Source organism: Ovis aries, chromosome 16, assembly GCF_016772045.2.
Source record: "Ovis aries strain OAR_USU_Benz2616 breed Rambouillet chromosome 16, ARS-UI_Ramb_v3.0, whole genome shotgun sequence".
Taxonomy (NCBI): domain Eukaryota; kingdom Metazoa; phylum Chordata; class Mammalia; order Artiodactyla; family Bovidae; genus Ovis; species Ovis aries.
The window spans coordinates 18,532,538-18,551,800 of NC_056069.1; the positions used below are offsets into that span (position 1 = coordinate 18,532,538).

Genomic DNA, 19,263 nt, shown 5'->3' on the forward strand with positions numbered 1-19,263 from the left:
AAGATTAAGGTTCCTTAAATTCCTTTTAAAGATAGTAAAAAGGATTTCCTGTATAACTGAATAATTTCACCCTTCTCTCCTGTTTCTCTCTTGGATGAAAGTATGACACTGATGTGGTTCTACCGGTATGAGACAGGAATGCAACCAAGAACTACAAGGAAAATGCTGATTATTTTACATTTACCAAAACATAAGCAACTGTTTAAGTACATGCATGTATATACACACAAACTAAGGGAATGCAATAAGCAATTTAAATACTCTCAGAGGCAAACACAATTAAGAAGTGAAAATTTTAAATGAAAATAAGAAAATGAAAATTCCAACATTCAGACAACCCTAAGATAATCTATACAAAAATAAGAATTTCTATTACTTCATATTCAACAAAGGATTTTAAAATAAGTTCAGCCTTTTTTAGGTGTAAGCCTTTGACTGTATGGATCACAATAAACTGTGGAAAATTCGGAAAGAGATGGGAATACCAGACCACCTCATCTACTTCTTGAGAAACCTATATGCAGGTCAGGAATCAACAATTAGAACTGGACTTGGAACAACAGACTGGTTTCAAATAGGAAAAGGAGTACATCAAGGCTGTATATTGTCACCCTGCTTATTTAACTTCTATGCAGAGTAGTACATCATGAGAAATGCTGGGCTGGAGGAAGCACAAGCTGGAATCAAGACTGCCAGGTTATATCAATAACCTCAGATATGCAGATGACACCACCCTTAAGGCAGAAAGTGAAGAGGAACTAAAGAGCCTCTTGATGAAAGTAAAAGAGGAGAGTGAAAAAGTTGGCTTTAAGCTCAACATTCAGAAAACTAAGATCATGGCATCTTGTCCCATCACTTCATGACAAATAGATGGGGAAACAGTGGAAACGGAGGCTGACTTTATTTTTCTGGGCTCCAAAATCACTGCAGATGGTGACTGCAGCCATGAAATTAAAAGACACTCCTTGGAAGAAAAGTTATGACCAACCTAGGCAGCATCTTAAAAAGCAGAGACATTAAAAAAAAGCAGCCAACAAAGGTCTGTCTAGTCAAGGCTATGGTTTCTCCAGTGGTCATGTATGGATGTGAGAGTTGGACGATAAAGAAAGTTGAGCACTGAAGAATTGACGGTTTTGAACTGTGGTGCTGGAAGACTCTTGAGAGTCCCTTGCACTCCAAGGAAATCCAACCAGTCCATCCTAAAGGAGATCAGCCCTGGGTGTTCATTGGAAGGACTGATGTTGAAGCTGAAACTCCAGTACTTTGGCCACCTGATGCGAAGAGCTGACTCATCTGAAAAGACCCTGATGCTGGGGAAGATTGGGGGCAGGAGCAGAAGGGGATGACAGAGGATGAGATGGCTGGATGGCATCACCGACTCGATGGACATGGGTGTGGGTGTACTCCAGGAGTAGGTGATGGATGGGGAGGCCTGGCGTGCCGCAGTTCATGGGGTCGCAAAGAGTCGCACACGACTGAGTGACTGAACTGAACTGAACAAGAAGGTATGTTTTAATTAAAAGCATAAAACATTTTAGGGTATTCTATGAATTTGATGATGTACATGGTTATGATTATATTATCTCTGACAACTCAAGATAGAATATTACTCCCTGCTGGGAAAATTATACACATGAGTTTTTAAAAAATTCTGGTTAATTCTATAAATGTCAATTTCATCACAGTGCATTACTGACCAGGAATAATCCACAGCACCATTTTGAAATTCTTGTCTTAAGATTAGCATTTTATAAAGCAATAGTGTAGGATTTATTTGGAAGAAAAAAGAAATAAATCCAATTATTTTAGAGAAAAGATTCTTTCCTCAAATCAGCTCAAAGGAAAATAATAAAGTGGCAACTACACTTTTTTAAAGACAATGCTGCCACCTGCTGGAAAAATATGAAATGTCTTCATTTCCCAAATGTTAGTGTAAACATACAGGTACATTCAAGAGACATATATATTGTGATCTACCAATTACCTACTGAAAAATGATAGACCTCACTTGATTTGTCTGATTTTTAACTAAGTCTTAATTGAATGCCAATTAATTATAGTTTTTAGTGTACTCAAACACTAAATACAAATAGGCTGAAATAACACCAAAAACAATGCAGCTCTATAACCACACATAACTGTTGGATGATGCAGGTTTTAAATTATCAGATGATGATATACTCACTCTGAAAGGAAAACAAATATGACCATGTATTTTGACATAAGTTTTATGCTAGGAACTAAGTTAAGTTCAAACTGGAACCACACTAGAAACATTAACGGAAAAGATAACCTTAATTCTAATGAGAATATAAGAAGCAGAAGCTGGAATCAAGATTGCCGGGAGAACTATCAATAACCTCAGATATGCAGATGACACCACCCTTATGGCAGGAAGTGAAGAGGAACTAAAAGCCTCTTGATGAAAGTGAAAGAGGAGAGCGAAAAAGTTGGCTTAAAGCTCAACATTCAGAAAACGAAGATCATGGCCTCTGGTCCCATCACTTCATGGGATATAGATGGAGAAACAGTGGAAACAGTGTCAGACTTTACCTTTTTGGCCTCCAAAATCACTGCATATGGTGACTGCAGCCATGAAATTAAAAGACGCTTACTCCTTGGAAGAAAAGTTATGACCAAACTAGACAGCATGTGGAAAAGCAGAAACATTACTTTGCCGACCAAGTTCCGTCTAGTCAAGGCTATGGTTTTTCCTGTGGTCATGTATGGATTTGAGAGTTGGACAGTGAAGAAAGCTGAGCGCCGAAGAATTGATGCTTTTGAACTGTGGTGTTGGAGAAGACTCTTGAGAGTCCCATGGACTGCAAGAAGATCCAACCAGTCCATTCTGAAGGAGATCAGCCCTGGGTGCTCTTTGGAAGGAATGATGCTGAAGCTGAACCTCCAGTACTTTGGCCACCTCATACGAAGAGTTGACTCTGGAAAAGACTCTGATGCTGGGAGGGATTGGGGGCAGGAGGAGAAGGGGACGACAGAGGATGAGATGGCTGGATGGCATCACCGATTCAATGGACGTGAGTTAAGTGAACTCCTGGAATTGGTGATGGACAGGGGGGCCTGGTATGCTGTGATTCATGAGGTCGCAAAGAGTTGGATATGACTGAGCGACTGAACTGAACTGACTGAATGAGAATATTTCAGTCCCTGAAAAGCATCAATTCTTCGGCACTCAGCTTTCACCATTCGTCATAAATAAAAATATGCCTTAATAGCCTCTTTTAAGATCTTGTAATACTACTTCATCATTTCCTATGTTTTTTTAAATATTGCTTTTTGTTTTCATAGTTCTGGGTCCATAAATATCTCAGTTCATTGAACACCCGTTTTCTGTATATGTACTCTGTACTCAGGCACATATACATAAAGTTCATTCAAGTATTCAAGATGAAACAAAACCTCATGTTTAAGATAAGGATAATAATCTTTAGTTATATGGTTGTTATAAAGACATGAGATTATCAGTTAACACTCAATGAATGAGAGCTATCATTAATGGAAGTATTAGCAAAAATAACACCCTGGAGACTATGGTGAGTTGAGAACAAAACAGAGGAAAAAAGTGTTTCTAATTGGTATTACAAATTAAGTAAGTAAACTTTAGTTTAACATTGCTATTAATTTATGTTAACCTCATTTATCTTCCCAAATCCTAATGAAGTTATTAAAAAATACAGGATGCAGCTACACTGTAAAGCTGATACCGTTAACCATCGAAAGCTGAGAAACAGACCAACAGATCTGAAGTACATAAAACAGATATGTTCTGCATAAAGCCGTGATGAATAAATATCTGTCATCTGAGAAAATTAATGAAAGATTCAAGAGAACATGGAAGTAAAACCAAGAATGCTGACTGGTCTGTAAATCAGCACAGACAAAACAGATCACACTGGAAAGAATTTCTATGGGTTTTTCCAAAAAAGAAATACTGAGAAAACCTCAAGTTTAGAGCAACAGGTATAAGAGCAAGGGGCAAATAAATGAAAAGGGTCAAGTCAAAGGAAGCTGGGAATGCCACAAGTGCTCCTAACATGGAGGCCTAGTTATCACTGATGTGAAGAGCCTGTAAGATGTCACAAAATGAGATCTTTTTTTTCTAAAGCTTCCAAACAATAGCATGTGCTAAGTACCCCAATGAGCCCCTTCCCTATTTCTCATAGGCAACTATTAATAGGACTCTGACCTGATACTGACATTCTTAAGATTCCCGCTTGCAGGAGGTCAGAGTGAAGGCATCCGGAGTACTGAGTACAGTTCTCCCAGAGCAATTCTGCCAGGGCCCTGTAAGAAGCCACAGGCCTGTAGCATTCACTCAGGTCTCACTCAGTACAGTCAAGTTCAGGTAAAACGAGGACTCTGCTACAAAAGACATCTACAAAGGTAGTCAGGGATAAGAAGACATAAACAACAAAGCCTTAAAAAATATGATGATCAAAGAAGAAATAGACTACTTCTTATAACAAACATTAATAGGCTAATGCCATTTAAAAAAAGTGACTTGTCAATACCCACTCCAAAAAAGCAGGGGTATGTGAGAGAGAGAGAGGAAAAAGTTTTTAACATAAAGAGGAAACTTATAAACTACAGGATACTTTAAAGTTCTCTTAAAAAGTCCCATATTAGTGGGACTTTCTTGGTAGTCCAGTGGCTAAGAGTCCACACTCCTAATGCGGGGGCCTGGGTTCCATTCATAGCCAGGGAACAAGATCTCATATACCACAACTAAGAGTTTGGCATGCCACAATGAAAGAACCCATGTGCCACAAACTAAAAAAAATATAAAAAAGATCCCACGTGCCACGGCTAAGACCTGGCACAGCCAAATAAATAAATATTAAGAAAAAAACCATATTAGCGATAATAATGCAAGGATTTTGTTTGGAGCTCAATGTATACCAACTGCAAAACTAAGTAAGCCAATAAAAGAATTATAGGGAACATAAGAATTCTCTTATAAATAAGAGGATTATAGACAACTAGGGAAATGGGAAGGACAGAAAATTTGATATTAAGAAATATTTTATTTCTATATGTGATGATGGTGTTATTTTTATAGTTAAAAAGAGGTACTTCCCTAGTAGTCCATTGGTTAAAAATGCACCTGGCGGTGCAGCAGACATGGGTTCAATCCCTGATCCAGGAAGATTCCACGTGCTATGGGGCAACTAAGCCTGTGCCCCACAACTACTGAGCGCTCACGCTGCAACTACTGAAGCCCGCGTGCCCTGGGGCGCACGCACCGCAGTGAAGAGTAGTCCCAGTTTGCTGCAACTAGAGAGAGCTCACAGGCAGCAATGAAGACCCAGCACAACCAAAAAAAATTTTTTTAATTTAAAAAGAGGCGTCTGTGTTTGAGACATATAAGAAATGTTTAGAGGTAAACTGACATGATGTTTGGTATTTGTTTCAAAATTAGAGGAGAGGTGGGTAGCAGGGTGGGAAGAAAATAAAATTTAGTCATGTGTGATGGGTAGGTACATGTCGTTGGGAGCCGCCTTAGGCATTTCTGACAAAATAGAGGCACGGCCCCCAGCCCCCTCTCCTCATTCTGCAGGCACAGACCCGGGATGAAGGAGTTAGGCCTTGTGATTCTGACTTGTTTTTTCCTCTCCTTGGCTGAGTTGACTGAAAAGGAATATTAAGGTGCTTATTGTTCTTGAGAGGAGCATGAGAAGGCACAAAGCCTTCTGCAGCCACGCTCAGAGAATAATTCATAAAGTTAATCACTGACATTTGCTTAAGGACTTTTACAAAAGAGTGCTCCAGGATGAGCACATAGGCCGCAGCTTGAGGCCATGGGAGGGATTGCTATCTGAAGCCTATTTGTGAGGAAAATGTTTATGGCAAAGGAGTTTACTGAATTTAGGGCTTAGAAATAATTAAAACAGTTAGAAGTTAAAGATTTAAGGAATGTTGTAAAGTTAGCATATTTTACTATAGCTTATAGAAGTTAGGAATTTTTAGAGACACTATAGCTAGAAGCCTTTTTAAGAGATAGTGAGCTCAGGATGCTAGGGGCAAACAGGATTTAGGAAGATAAGTAGTAAACTGAGGAATGTAGCATGAGTTACAGAGCAATCACAAGTCAACTATAGGACACATTAGAGAAAGTAAATAATAGATGGTAAGGCTGATTCCAAGAATCCCTGAAGCAGGAATTCTGTTTGAAGAGCAACAGTGATTTATGGAGATAATAAATCTGGGTGAGGGGGAACTGAAAATGTCAAACCTCTGACCTAATGCTTTTGTAAAAGTATAAAAGAAAATCTTAAACTTGAAATAAATAGGCAGTCCAAGAAAACTGAGAGGCTGTCTCATTACTCGCCGACACCATTCATCTCTTCAGGTTGAATCCCTGGCTGCTGGAGCTGGACTCAAGCAGGTACATGGAGGTTTGCACTATCATTCTATTTTTTATATTAGAAATATTTTATAATTCAATAAAGATAATTGAATAAATAAAACAAAATAAATGATTCTCAGGTTAGAAAAGAGGTAAAATCCAACTAATTTTTTTAAAAGGAAGCACATAGACATAAAATAAACTTTAATTTTAAACAAACTTCCATTTTAGACGGACAAACCTCAATTCTAAATTATCACCTTTAAAGTGTAGTTTATTTGACTTCCCAAAAGTATCTGGAAATGCCATATTCAAAGGCCACCTTCTTTTTAAAACCAAAAAGCATGAAATGTAAAATTCGGGAAATGTTATTACAAACACATCTGGCACACTGATAATCTAGATATATGTGACTCTAAACACAATCAAACAAATATAGAAAGTATAAATATATAATTTGGTAATAAATGCTTTCACTAAAATCTTAGCATAGATTTTTCTTTGTTCACAATTTCTATAAATATACAATAATGCTTCATTAAAAACCTGAACACAAAGTGAAAAAAATCTTTTAGAATGTAAGATTTTCTAATACAATGCTGAACTTGAATAGGTTTATTTCTTAATTACCAAACTATGAACAGTTCAAAAATCACTGCCAATAGCCTGGTGTAAACAATTCACTACAAAAAGCCCTAGTGAAGGTTCTACAGGTTTTTTAAATGTGTAAATGTTTTAAATCCAAAAACATATCTACCATGTTTGATGAAATATTTGTCCTGGATTCTAGAAGAAAGAGTCACTGCTATCTAACGCCCACTGTTATCCCGGCCTTGCCCCCAATCTATTCTATTTTGGGAATACCATCTAAAGCTCAGTATTATGCAAAGTTACAGACTAGATGCAAGACTAGGGCCTCCCTGGTGGTTCAGATAGTAAAGAATCCGCCTGCAATGCAGGAGACCTGGATTCAATCCCAGGGTTGCAGATCCCCTGGAGAAGGGAATGGCTACCCACTCCAGTATTCTTACCAGAATTCCATGGACAGAGGAGCCTGAGGGGCTACAGTCTATGGGGTCACAGGAGTTAGATACAACTGAGTGACTAACACTTTCAATATCAGTGTATAAGATGCAACTCTCATATAAGTACATTCAATTAATTTTAATGTTATGATTTTTTTGAATGCTGAAAATTAAATACTATCTGACTGAACTCCCTGATATATCGGAAATCACGTAAGCTTTCAGGTTTGAGCTCTCCTAATAGCATAAACATCCAGGCTTCTTACAAACCACTGATCTAAAGATTAGATTAAAAACAAGTATCACTTTCAAAGTGAAAATGAAGTCACTCAGTCGTGTCCGACTCTTTGCGACCCCATGGAATGTAGCATACCAGGCTTCTCCGTTCATGGGATTTTCCAGACATGAGTACTGGAGTGGGTTGCCATTTCCTTCTCCAAGGGATCTTCCAGACCCAGGGATCGAATCTGGGTCTCTCTCATTGTAGGCAGACGCTTTACCCTCTGAGCCACGAGGGAAGCCCAAGATCACTTTCAAGATGGACTCAAAGGTCATGAATGTCTGCCAGGTAGTTTGGATTTACTCTCAGGTGATGAGAAGCCACTGAAATGACCAGATTGCCATATACCTGTCTCTTAATCTCATGTTATTATTTTTTTCCTGCCTGAATCTAACTATTCCTACAGTTTTAGTGATCACCTATATTAAGATGGCTTCCAAATTTGTACTTTAATCGCTGACATGTTTGGAAGTGCAGATCTGAGTATACAACTGCCTGCTTATAAAGCTGCCCTCTTATAAGCAACAAATTATGTATTCTTTCACCAACCCCACCCTAAAGGCTGCTTATCTGTTTTCATTAGTCCCTGTTAGCCTCTGTTTGCATGGGTCAATACACCACCATCCACCAGTTCTCCAGAATTAAAACAACAAAATCATCTTTGGCTTCTCCTCTTTTCTTTCCCTTCTGCCAGTCCAATTCATTACCAAGTCCAAAAGCTTTGCTAAATCAAACTTTTCTTTCCATTTCCTTCACTTCAGTCCAGTAAGATCTCTCTCTAGGATGAGGGCAAATCCAGCAATGCTCTCACCTAGCAGAACTGTACTTCCTCCCTTTCCCCTCGAGCTCATCTTTTGCAGAGCTTCCAGGGCCATTTCTCTAACAGCTCTAATTATGCCACAAACTTCTCTCTGTTAAAAAGCTTTCAGTGGTTACCTACTACCTCAGAATGAAGTATAAACTTCAAACCTATGTAAGGTCTTTTATAAGCTGACCTTGTCTATCACCTCACTAGAACAGCTTTCTACTGTTCTTCTGCACTGAAGTCTACCCACATGGGACTCACCTTCTCATCTCTGTGGTATTTCCCATCTCTTCCCACCGACCACTCTTTGTGAAATCCTATTTATCCTTCAAGGTACTGATCAAATGTCTCCAGCTACTTATCTCCCTAAATTCTCCCAGTACAATCAAACATAAAGCACTCTCTTCCTTCTCTAGCATAGCCCAAAAGTCTGAAAGTTGTTTCTTATTAAAAAACGGTAAACATCTACCCTCTGATCTAAGTTATGAGTTAAAGGCTATACAGATGAGCCTAATCCTTTTCTACACCACAATTTTTCAAATACTTGAAGCTTCTCCTAAAACTGATCTTCACAGGGTAAACCTGCTCAAGACTTGCAGGTAATAAAACTTACGGACATAATCTCTAGAAAATCTCATCATCATAATTATTCCTGTCTGGACTCTCTAGATTTCCAAGCATCTCTTCTAAAGCATGGTGCCTCAAAATAAACACAATACTCAAAACACAAAAACAGGTGCTTTTGCAAATTATCCACAATATTCACCCCACCCCCCCAAATCTGGATACTCACAATGTCTATTAGCAAATTAACAGCTCAAGATAGTTCAGTTAATAAATTTGTTACTTTTTAGAGGTGCAGATGTTTAATAAAAGTGCAAAAAAAGAAGTGAAAATAACAAAACGAGGTTCAAAAAGGTTCCTGGAAGAATCAAGTATACAAATACAAGAATTTATCTTGGAAAGGAAGAGAATTACCTTTTGAAACATGAGATAAGTGGAACTGGATGGATAAAAACAAGTAAATTACACATAAGAAGGGTGCAATAACAAAGGAATTTTGTAGATAAAGTTTAAGGAATCTTTTACTAAATAATCTACTCTAGAGTGGCAAATTTTCAATAAAAAATATGTTAATCAGTACTTTGTTATCAAAAATGCCAAATACATGCAAAGCTCTTAATCTTTTTATCCTGAAATGTCAATAGGTTTGTTTTTTTTTTCAAGTTAAAATTTCAACAATTCTAAACTTAAATTCAGCTGCCTGGATAATACTCAAGACTAATTTTGAACTACATAACAACAGAGTTTTCTCTTATTAAATAATATCCTATGTAGAAAATACAGTAGTTCTTTGATGACTAGCACCAGAGTAATTAACTGAATTAAAAGAAAAATTAATTTCCTCTAAAGGGTTCTTAAACACTACTCATTGGTGGTATTCAATTTATGCAATTCAAAGAAAACTCCCGGAGACCTGTAAGAACCACCTTTCATATCCAGGAAATAAAAAAGTTAGATGACTTATTTTTTGAAAACTTGCTTGAAAACAAACTAAAAATATTTTCCCTTGATTTATAGCAGAAGGCTTAGGAAACGTGTAATGGTATTTACAGACTGTACAACATATCTGTGCCACAGTCCTCGATTATCCAAGAACTGAGATACACAGAGATATTAAACAGCTGCATATAGTGACTGTACTACATTATTAATAAAAGCCGAATTTTTCTCACAATCAAGAGTACCTGGATTCAAAATATCAAGCTAACTGAAGCACAAATCAGCATACGCACTTTGGAAAACAACTTGGTATTGTAATGAAATTAAACATATCCTTTGACTCACAGATCATTTTAGAATACACATGATTTTGCTACTTTAAGTCTTTCTTTAATGATACTGTATTTTCAAAGAAATGAAACTAATACAAATTTTTTTAATGGTCAAAAGACTTAACAGATACTCCACCAAAGACCCATGGTTGGCAAATAAGCATATGAAAAGATTCTTAACATCCTCAGTCATTACGAAAATGGAAATTAAAACCACAATGAGATAACACGAGCTACCTGTTGTTGTTTAGTCACTGAGTCATGTCTGATTTTTGTGACCCCATGGACTGGGGTCTGCAAGGCTCCTCTGTCGGTGGAATTTCCCAGACAAGAATACTAGAGTAGGTTTCCATTTCCTTCGCCAGGGGATCTTCCAGACTTAGGGATTGAACCCTCATCTTCTATATTGGCAGGTGGGTTCTTTACCACTGCACCACCAGGGAAGCCCTATCTACCCATTAGAATGGTTAAAATACAAACAAAAATTTAAAAACTGACAGAACCTAGTACTGGTGAGAATGTGAAACTAGAACTTTCATGTGTTGCTGGCAGGAATGCAACATGGTACAACCAGTTTTGAAAACAGTTTCTTATAAAGTTAGTTATATATATATATATACATAGAAGATAGACTTACCACAAAAGACAGCAATCCCACTCCTAGCTGTTCACCCAAGAGAAAGAAATCCTGTATGGGAATTTTTATAGAGGCTTTCTGCACAGTCACCAAAAACTAGAAACCACCTACAGGTCATTCGGCAGGTGAATGGATAAACTGCGGTAAACCTGCACAACGGAATGGAGTACTACTTAGTAACGAAAAGGAACTACCGACACAGGGATGAATCTCAACTGCATCCTGGCACATGAAACAAGCTAGACTCAAAAGACTGCATCTTCTCTAACTCCATTTACATGACATTCTGGAAAAAGCAAACATAGGAAAACATCAATCAGTGGTTGCCAACGGCAGGGTATGCAGTGAGGGAAGGAGCTACTAGAGGCTAAGAGGGACTTCTGGGGGTGATGCAACTGCTCTGTATCTTGATTCTGGTGATATTTACGACTACGCATTTGTCAAATATCATAAAATCATACATCAAAAAGGATGAATGTTACCATATGTAAATTATACTTTGGATCAATCCAATGTTTTTATATCTGTTTTTAATGTTACCTGACAACTTATGAAAAAGAAACATCTTTCCCTTTGTTTGTAATCTTTCAAGAAATACTTCACCACCATGCTAGGTTCTTTGTGGACTTTTTTAAGAAAGAAATACTTTCTGCCCTGATACAGTTTAAACGCTCATTAGGGAAACAAGTCTAAGATATTAAAATAATTTACAGAAAAGGGGTAGGCAAAACAATTTTGAGTGATAATAAATATACTTTACACGTACTCTACGAGGAAGAAGAAATTTCCTCTATTAAGAATTATAGGAAGTGAATGAAACACCACTTTCAAAGGTCTTAGTGCTTCTCAATATTATTATCATCTCTTTCAAGTAAGGATCCTGATACTTGGGAGGACAAATACTTTGTTCGTGATCCCTCAATTAAACGTCAAAGCTGAGATTCTAGAACCCAAGCCTTTCTGACCCCAAAGCCTGAGATCTGCATCCTGGTGATGCAAAAACACAGAAAAGATTACTGCCACGTGGTATGATTTCAAGGACCAGGAACGCCCCCTACCTCCGCAAACACCAAGACTTTGCCGCAAGATTTCTACACAGAAACACGATTAGCGCCATGTATCTTAAACTGAGCGCAACAGGGTCTTGGGAATGCAAACTCGAGGGAAAGGTAACGTGGGGTCTGGTGATAGGATCTCTTTTCCGCACTGTCAGTGAGCATGGACCTACTTCTGACAGCTTTGTCCGCGAGGAAGGTGACGCTCGGGGCCAACGCTGGAGCCACTTTAAAAGGTCAACGCCAAGAAAGAGGAGAGCAGAAGCGCTCAAAATAACACCTCTTCAATTTCCCCCGACTCCTCGGTCGCAAAGTGGGCACTGGCGACCAGGGAGGAGGAAAGGTACGTCCCTATCTCTCCCTGGACCCTTTGGTGAAAACCTCCCTGGACTTGTCCCTATCTACACTGCCGATCGCAAGGACCCACACAGGGCGCCGGCAAGGCTCCCGGCGCTAGGCGGAGTGTGCGGAGCCAGCGCCGCGGCGGCCGGGCTCAAGACCTAGACGCTGCGGCGCAGGGACTCAGGCACTTGGCGGGCCACTCAAGCCAGTGGCCAGCGCGGAGGGCGCGGCGGGGTGAACAAACTCGGCTGGCCACTCTGCTGATTACCACTAGTGCCGCAGGTCGTTTTCCGACCACCCAACCGCTGCCCTCGCTCTCATCTCACCTCTCCAGTTCTTGTACTCCGGGATATAATAGTATTTGTTCCCGAACCGGTCTGTGCCCACTTGCTCTTTCACTTCCTTTGACAGTGCTCTCCGCAGGACGCCGAACAAACGCTGAGACCAACCCATACTGTCCCACCAGCTCCGGCGCGGCGGGCGGCGGGATCTGCCGGAATATCAGCAACCAAAGCGGGAACGCCCCCGCCGCTGACCCCGCCCACCAACGCCGAGGAGTCCCATCCACCTTCATCCGCGTACTCTCTAATAAAGGCGCTCTCCATTGGTCGGATGGCATCACGCTTAACCAATGGGAGGCTCCGCTACTACAACCCCGCCTCCGAGTTCTGTCATGGCAGCGTCCAGTTCTCAAGCCAATGTGAAAGAACGGGATGCTAGGGTTCTTGTCGGCTCGACAGGCGGGTTTAGAAGACCCTCTTCGCCTCCGGAGAGCAGAGTCCACACGGAGGTAAAGAAAGCCTTACTTTTTAGTCTAACGTGCTAGTTAAAATGTAGACCAAGACTGTGTTAGCCTTGCCTTACACTTTTCCGCCTCATTATCACTTTCCTGCCACCACACTGGGCTTTACTCTCTTCTGCTCTGTGAGTTGAGAAAACAAATTACCTTTTATACACCTATAGGCAAGTGGGTGCGAAAGTAGGCGCGGGTGAGGGCGCTTTACATCGAAATGAGGATATTTTAATTTAATTTTATTCCTTTTCTCTCATGCTTTCTTCCCGCCTCCCAAGGAATAACTATCGTTCAAGAATTTATTCTTTCATTTAGTCAGCGTATTTAGTGAGGTCCTACCATGTGCCAAGCAATATGTTGAAGGCCGAGCATAGGCCAGAAATTGAACAAAATTTAGCGTGACTCGAGGCAGAGAACTGTGAGGAGAGGGCCACTGACAAAAGATGAAGCTGGAGAGATAGAGGGGGCTAGATGGGGAAGAGTCTTGTATGCTTGGTTATGAGGTATGAAGATCAGAAAAAGGTGACAGCTATTGCATTTTGTCATCAGCTTGGAGAATGGATTGAAGTTGAGAGCAAGAGTGGGAACCAAGTTAGGTAACTTGCAAGGAGAGTGTTGATGGAAGCCTGAGCCAGGGTTGTGGCAGCTGGAACCAAGAGGGTGAAGATATTTGAAAAATATCTAAGAAATAGAATCACAGGTCTTTTTTCAGCCCTATGAAGAGTGTTGTCTTATGTATTGTATTTACACACATTGTAAACTCCACTGGACAGTGTTACAATTTTTGTTTTCAACCGTCAAACATATTTTAAGAAAAAGAATAATCCGTTTAGATCCGTATCATTTCTGTTGCTCTCTCTTCATTACTGATATCCCAAGTCTCCTTCTTATATCACTTTGCTTCTGTCTGAAGAAATTTGTTTAGCAATTTTTATAGAGCAAGTCTTGATGGCTCTGTAGTTTGTGGAAAGGAATCTGCAGTCATTTGAACCATTGTTTTTCTGTAGGTAATTTGTTATCCTCTGGTTGCTTTGAAATTTTCTTTGCTTTTTGTTTTCAGCAATTTGATTTTTTTTACAACTTTTTTATTTTTAATTGAAGTATACCCAGGTGGCACAATGGTACAGAATCCACCCGTCAATGCTGGAGGCTTAAGAAACATGCGTTCGATCCCTGGGTCAGGAAGATCCCCTGGACCAGGGCATGGTAACCCGTTCCAATATTCTTGCCTGGAAAATCCCATGGACAGGGGAGTCAGGCAGGCCACAGTCCATGGACTCACAAAGAATCAGACATGACTGAGTGACTGAGCACACACACACACATAGTTTATTTATAATGTTGTGCCAATCTCTGCTGTACAGCACAATGACTCAGTTGTATACATATATACATCTGTGCATGTACAATATATACATGAATGTATACATATATACATTCTTTTTAAATCTTTTCTATTATGGTTTATCACAGGATATTAAATATATTAAGTTGGTACAAAAGTAATTGCCATTTTGGACCGTAAATTTTAAATCATTATGTGCTGTGTTTAGTTGCCCAGTTGTGTCTGACTCTTTGCAACCCTACGGTCTGCAGCCCATCAGGCTCCTCTGTCCATGGGGATTCTCCAGGCAAGAATACTGGAGTGGATTGCCATGCCCTCCTCCAAGGCATCTTCCCAACTCAATGATCGAACCCAGGTCTCCCACATTGCAAGCAGATTCTTTACCATCTGAGCCACCAGGGAAGCCCGAGAATACTGGAGTTGGTATCCTATCCCTTCTCCAGGGTATGTTCTGACTCAGGAATTGAACCAGGGTCTCCTGCATTGCAGACAGATTCCTTACCAGCTGAGCTACCAGTGAAATTCAAACTAGGGTCAAATACATGTTTATTAATCAAAATAGTAACCATTACATACAACACTTTTTTGCCAACAAGAAATAGGTTTGTTTATTCAGGTAGCATAAAAATATGTGCTTCAGGATTCAGTGAATTCTTGGAAAGCATTTTCTGCCTCCTGCTGGTTGTGAAAGCGTTTTCGCTGCAAAAAGTTGTCAGGATCCTTGATGAAGTGGTAGTCATTTGGCAAGAGGCCAGGTGAATATGATAGATGAGGCAAAACATCATAGCCCGATTCTTTCAACTTTTGAAGCATTGGTTGTGCAACGTGTGGTCAGGAATTGACGTGGAGAAGAACTGGGCCCTTTCTGTTGACCAATGCCAGCTGCAGGCCTTGAAGTTTTCAGTGCATCTCATCAATTTGCTGAACATACTCCTCAGACATAATGGTTTCACCGGAATTCAGAAAGCTGTCATGGATCAGACCAGCAGCAGACCACCAAACAGTGGCAATGACCTTTTTCTGGTGCAAGTTTGGCTTTGGGAAGTGCTTTGGAGCTGCTTCTTGGTCCAGCCACTGAGCTGGTTATCTCTGTCATATAAATTTCACTTCTTGTCGCACGTTGCAATCTGATCAAGAAATGGTTCTTTGTTTTTGCAAAGAATAAGAGAAGACGACACTTCAAAACGATGATTTTTTTTAAATTTGTGATCAGCTCACGAGGCACTTAATGAATTTTTTCACCTTTTAGTTTGCTTCAAATGCCGAACAACTGTAGAATGGTTGACATTGAGTTCTTCAGCAACTTCTCATGTAGTTGTAAGAGAATCAGCTTTGATGATGACTCTCAATTGGTCCTAGTCAACTTCTGATGGCCAGCCACCACACTCCTCATCTTCAGGACTCTGTCTCCTTTGGAAAACTTCTTGAACCATGACTGAACTGTACATTTTCTAGCAGTTCCTGGGTCAAATGCATTGTTGATGTTGCAAGTGGTCTCCATTGCTTTACAACCCATTTTGAACTCGAATAAGAAAATCATTTGAATTTGTTTTTTGTCTAACATCATTTTCATAGTCTGAAATGCATATAAAATAAACAGAAAGTAGTAAGTCATTAGCAAAAAAAGATAAGGCAAGAAAAGTGAATTAAAGTAATGTATAACAACCACATTTATTTAAGAATGTATTCCAATATCAAATGGCAAAGTTCAACAGTGCAAAACTGCGATTACTTTTGCACCAATCTAATATTCAGTAATCGGTGTGACATGGAAAGCAACCAAGCAAAATGGATTCTCGCCATTAATGACAGTATGTGATGTCTCATAGCAAAGAGATTGGAAAAATGATTTTAAAAGACACCAGAACTCATTCTTTTCCTTACCCTCCTTACCCCAATTTCCTCTGCCTTCCCTTGTATCTCTATTCTTTTACTTTTCCCTTCATCCTCTCTCCTTCACTTTGTCTCTTCTTCCTCTTTTCTCCCCTATTCTCGTCACTGCCTTGGCCCAAGAGTCCTCAAGACCTCCCCCAGGCTTGAGGATTCTCTAGAAGGACTCAGTATGCAGCATATAGTTGTACCAAAATACTCGTAACTATGATTTATTACAACAAAAGTATACCAGGTAAACTTACTGGAGGGAAAGGCACATGCTTGACTTGAGAAGGAAACCAAGCACAAGCTCCCAGTGGAGTTGCGTAGGACACGCTTAATTTCTTTAGCAATGAATTGTGATAGCATAGATGAAATCTCTATCAGAGAAGTTCATTACAGACTCAGTGCCTAGAGTTTTTAAGTACAAACTGGCCACATAGGCAGTTACTGCTTAGCATGTACCAAAATTCCAGACTCTTAGAAGGCATGTAAGAATTCATAATGTACACTGTTTGCTTCAAATAGTTTAGGCACAATGAGCCATTCTTACCCAGAAATAATGGGAACCCTCCTGAAATCCCAGAAGGCAGGTAAGGGCCAGTCTTACAAGCAGGCCTTTTTAAGGATAGTAGCCTCAGGCCTGCCATTTTAATTATTTTTTGCATACCTTGCCTCCATCCACACAAACCCTACCCCTGTTTCCCTGTTGTAGAAACCTCCCCTTTCCCTTTACCTTAGCCCCTTCTTCTGGTTCCCAAATGACACAGACCTAAAGTATATAGGTTGCGTAGAGGTAGGCTACCTAAAAGGCAGGGATTAGATTGGTCTAGAGTGAGATTTCACAGGCTAAGGAAAAAGAAAATCAGAAACAAAAGCAAGCAAGACTGTATCAACTAAAAGCCTTCTGTACAGCCAAGGCAACTGTCAACATAGTGAAAAGACAACTCACACTATGGGGAAAAAGATTTTCAAATCGTTTATCTGATAAGGGCTTAATATCCAAAATATGTAAAGAACTCATTCAACTCAATAACAAGAGGAAAAAATTAAAAATGGACCAAAAAAAAAAACAAAAAACCTGAGCATTTGTCCTAAGAAGATATACAAATGACCAACAGGTATGTGAAAAGATGTCCAACATCACTAGTCATCAAGGAAGTGCAAAAACAACAGGCAACACCCCATACTTGTTAGAATATCTGTTACCAAAAGGAAAAGACATAACAATTGCTAGAGTGGATTTAAATGCTGTAGAGAATTTAAAACCCTTGTGCACTGTTGGTGAGATTTATAAATTAGTACAGCCACTGTGGAAAACCATTTGAAGGATGCTCAGAAATTAAAAATAGCGATTTCACTTCTGGGAATATATCCAAAGGAAATGAAAGCAATAACTTGCAAAAGTATCTGCACCTCCATGTTCATAGCAGCATTATTTACAATAGCCAAGACATGGGAAACTAAGTGTCCATCTATGGATGAATAGATAAAGAAGTTGTGTTACATATATTCAATGAAATATTATTTAGCTACAGAAAGTGAAGAAACCCTGCCATTTGCAGCTACATGGATGGACCTTGAAGGCATTATGCTAAATGAAATAAGTCTGACAAGGAAAGACAAATACTGTATGATCTCATTTAAATATGTGGAATCTTAAAAACCCATAGAAAAAGAGATCAGATTTACCAGAGTCAGGGAGTGGTAGGAGGAAGAATTGGAGGAAAGTGGTCAAAAGGTACAAAATTCCAGTTATAAATACGTAGTACTAGGGGTGTGATGTCGGAAAAGGTAATGGCACCCCACTCCAGTACTCTTGCCTGGAAAATCCCATGGATGGAGGAGCATGGAAGGCTGCAGTCCATGGGGTCACTGAGGGTTGGACACGACTGAGCAACTTCACTTTCACTTTTCACTTTCATGCATTGGAGAAGGAAATGGCAACCCACTCCAGTGTTCTTGCCTGCAGAATCTTGGCGACAGGGGAGCCTGGTGGGCTGCCGTCTATGGGGTCGCACAGAGTTGAACACGACTGAAGCGACTTAGCAGCAGCAGCAGCAGCAGGCATTTACTGTATGCTGAGCCTTGTTATGAGCCCTTTTTATGTTTAAACTCATTTAATCATAATGTCCTCACCAGGATAATGATGTTTTATAGTTACTGAATATCAGAAATTTCATTCATCTTAATTTGTGTGAGTACTTCTTAATCACTTTTATTTATATTTAATTTTATTTAAATGTGCTTATTGAGTTGAACATACTCATTTTATAATTCTGTAAGAAACAATTCAGGGAAATTTTTTTAAACTGTAATTTAAGCTTTTGTTCACTAGATGTCCTCAGTTAAGTTTTAAGTTATAAGAATTTAGCTTTTTGTTCATGAAAATTTGTTTCAGGTTCTAGATATCTAAATTTAAATTAGTAAAATATACTCTTTAAATAAGATTTAAGATAATGCTTCAGGAGAAACTCTTTACATGTAATTGTTAATACCCTTAATACCTCAAAAATTTGTATAAGGCTTTTAATAATCTATATACATCCTTGGATGTATGTTAGGAGATTTAAGCATTGTATTTAAGCCACTTTTAACTTCATGTGGTTTTGGTGAAATAAGGACATTTTAATGTTAAATTGCTTTCCTATTGTTTAGTTTTATCTCCCCCTACTTCTGTTGAATTACTTTTGGGGGGAGCATAGTTGCTTTACAGTGTTGTGTTAGTCTTTGCTGTTCAGCAAAGTGAATCTGTTATATGTATACTTGTATCCTCTCTGTTTTAGATTACATTCCCATTTAGGTCACCACAGACCACTGAATAGAGTTTCCTGTTCTATACAGTGGGTTCTCATTAGTTACGCATTTTATACGTAGTAGTGTATACGTGTCAACCCCAGTCTCCCAATT

The 19,263-nt window shown here is 39.3% G+C and overlaps 2 protein-coding genes across 4 annotated transcripts in view; one reads left to right on the plus strand and one right to left on the minus strand.

Annotated features, from left to right (window-relative positions):
- Positions 1–12,835, minus strand: part of NDUFAF2 (NADH:ubiquinone oxidoreductase complex assembly factor 2) — a 177,418-nt gene extending 164,583 nt beyond the window's left edge. For both annotated transcript variants that reach the window (XM_060400407.1, XM_004016952.6), the window contains exon 1: positions 12,670–12,835. In XM_060400407.1, coding sequence (XP_060256390.1) covers positions 12,670–12,796 — 127 coding nt within the window. In that variant the 5' untranslated portion in view covers positions 12,797–12,835. The remainder of the gene's footprint in view (positions 1–12,669) is intronic.
- Positions 12,836–13,000: 165 nt separating this feature from the next.
- The window catches only part of ERCC8 (ERCC excision repair 8, CSA ubiquitin ligase complex subunit), a 60,522-nt gene continuing 54,259 nt past the window's right edge, over positions 13,001–19,263 (plus strand). For both annotated transcript variants that reach the window (XM_004016953.5, XM_012096878.5), the window contains exon 1: positions 13,001–13,133. In XM_004016953.5, the coding sequence (XP_004017002.1) occupies positions 13,057–13,133 (77 nt within the window). In that variant the 5' untranslated portion in view covers positions 13,001–13,056. The remainder of the gene's footprint in view (positions 13,134–19,263) is intronic.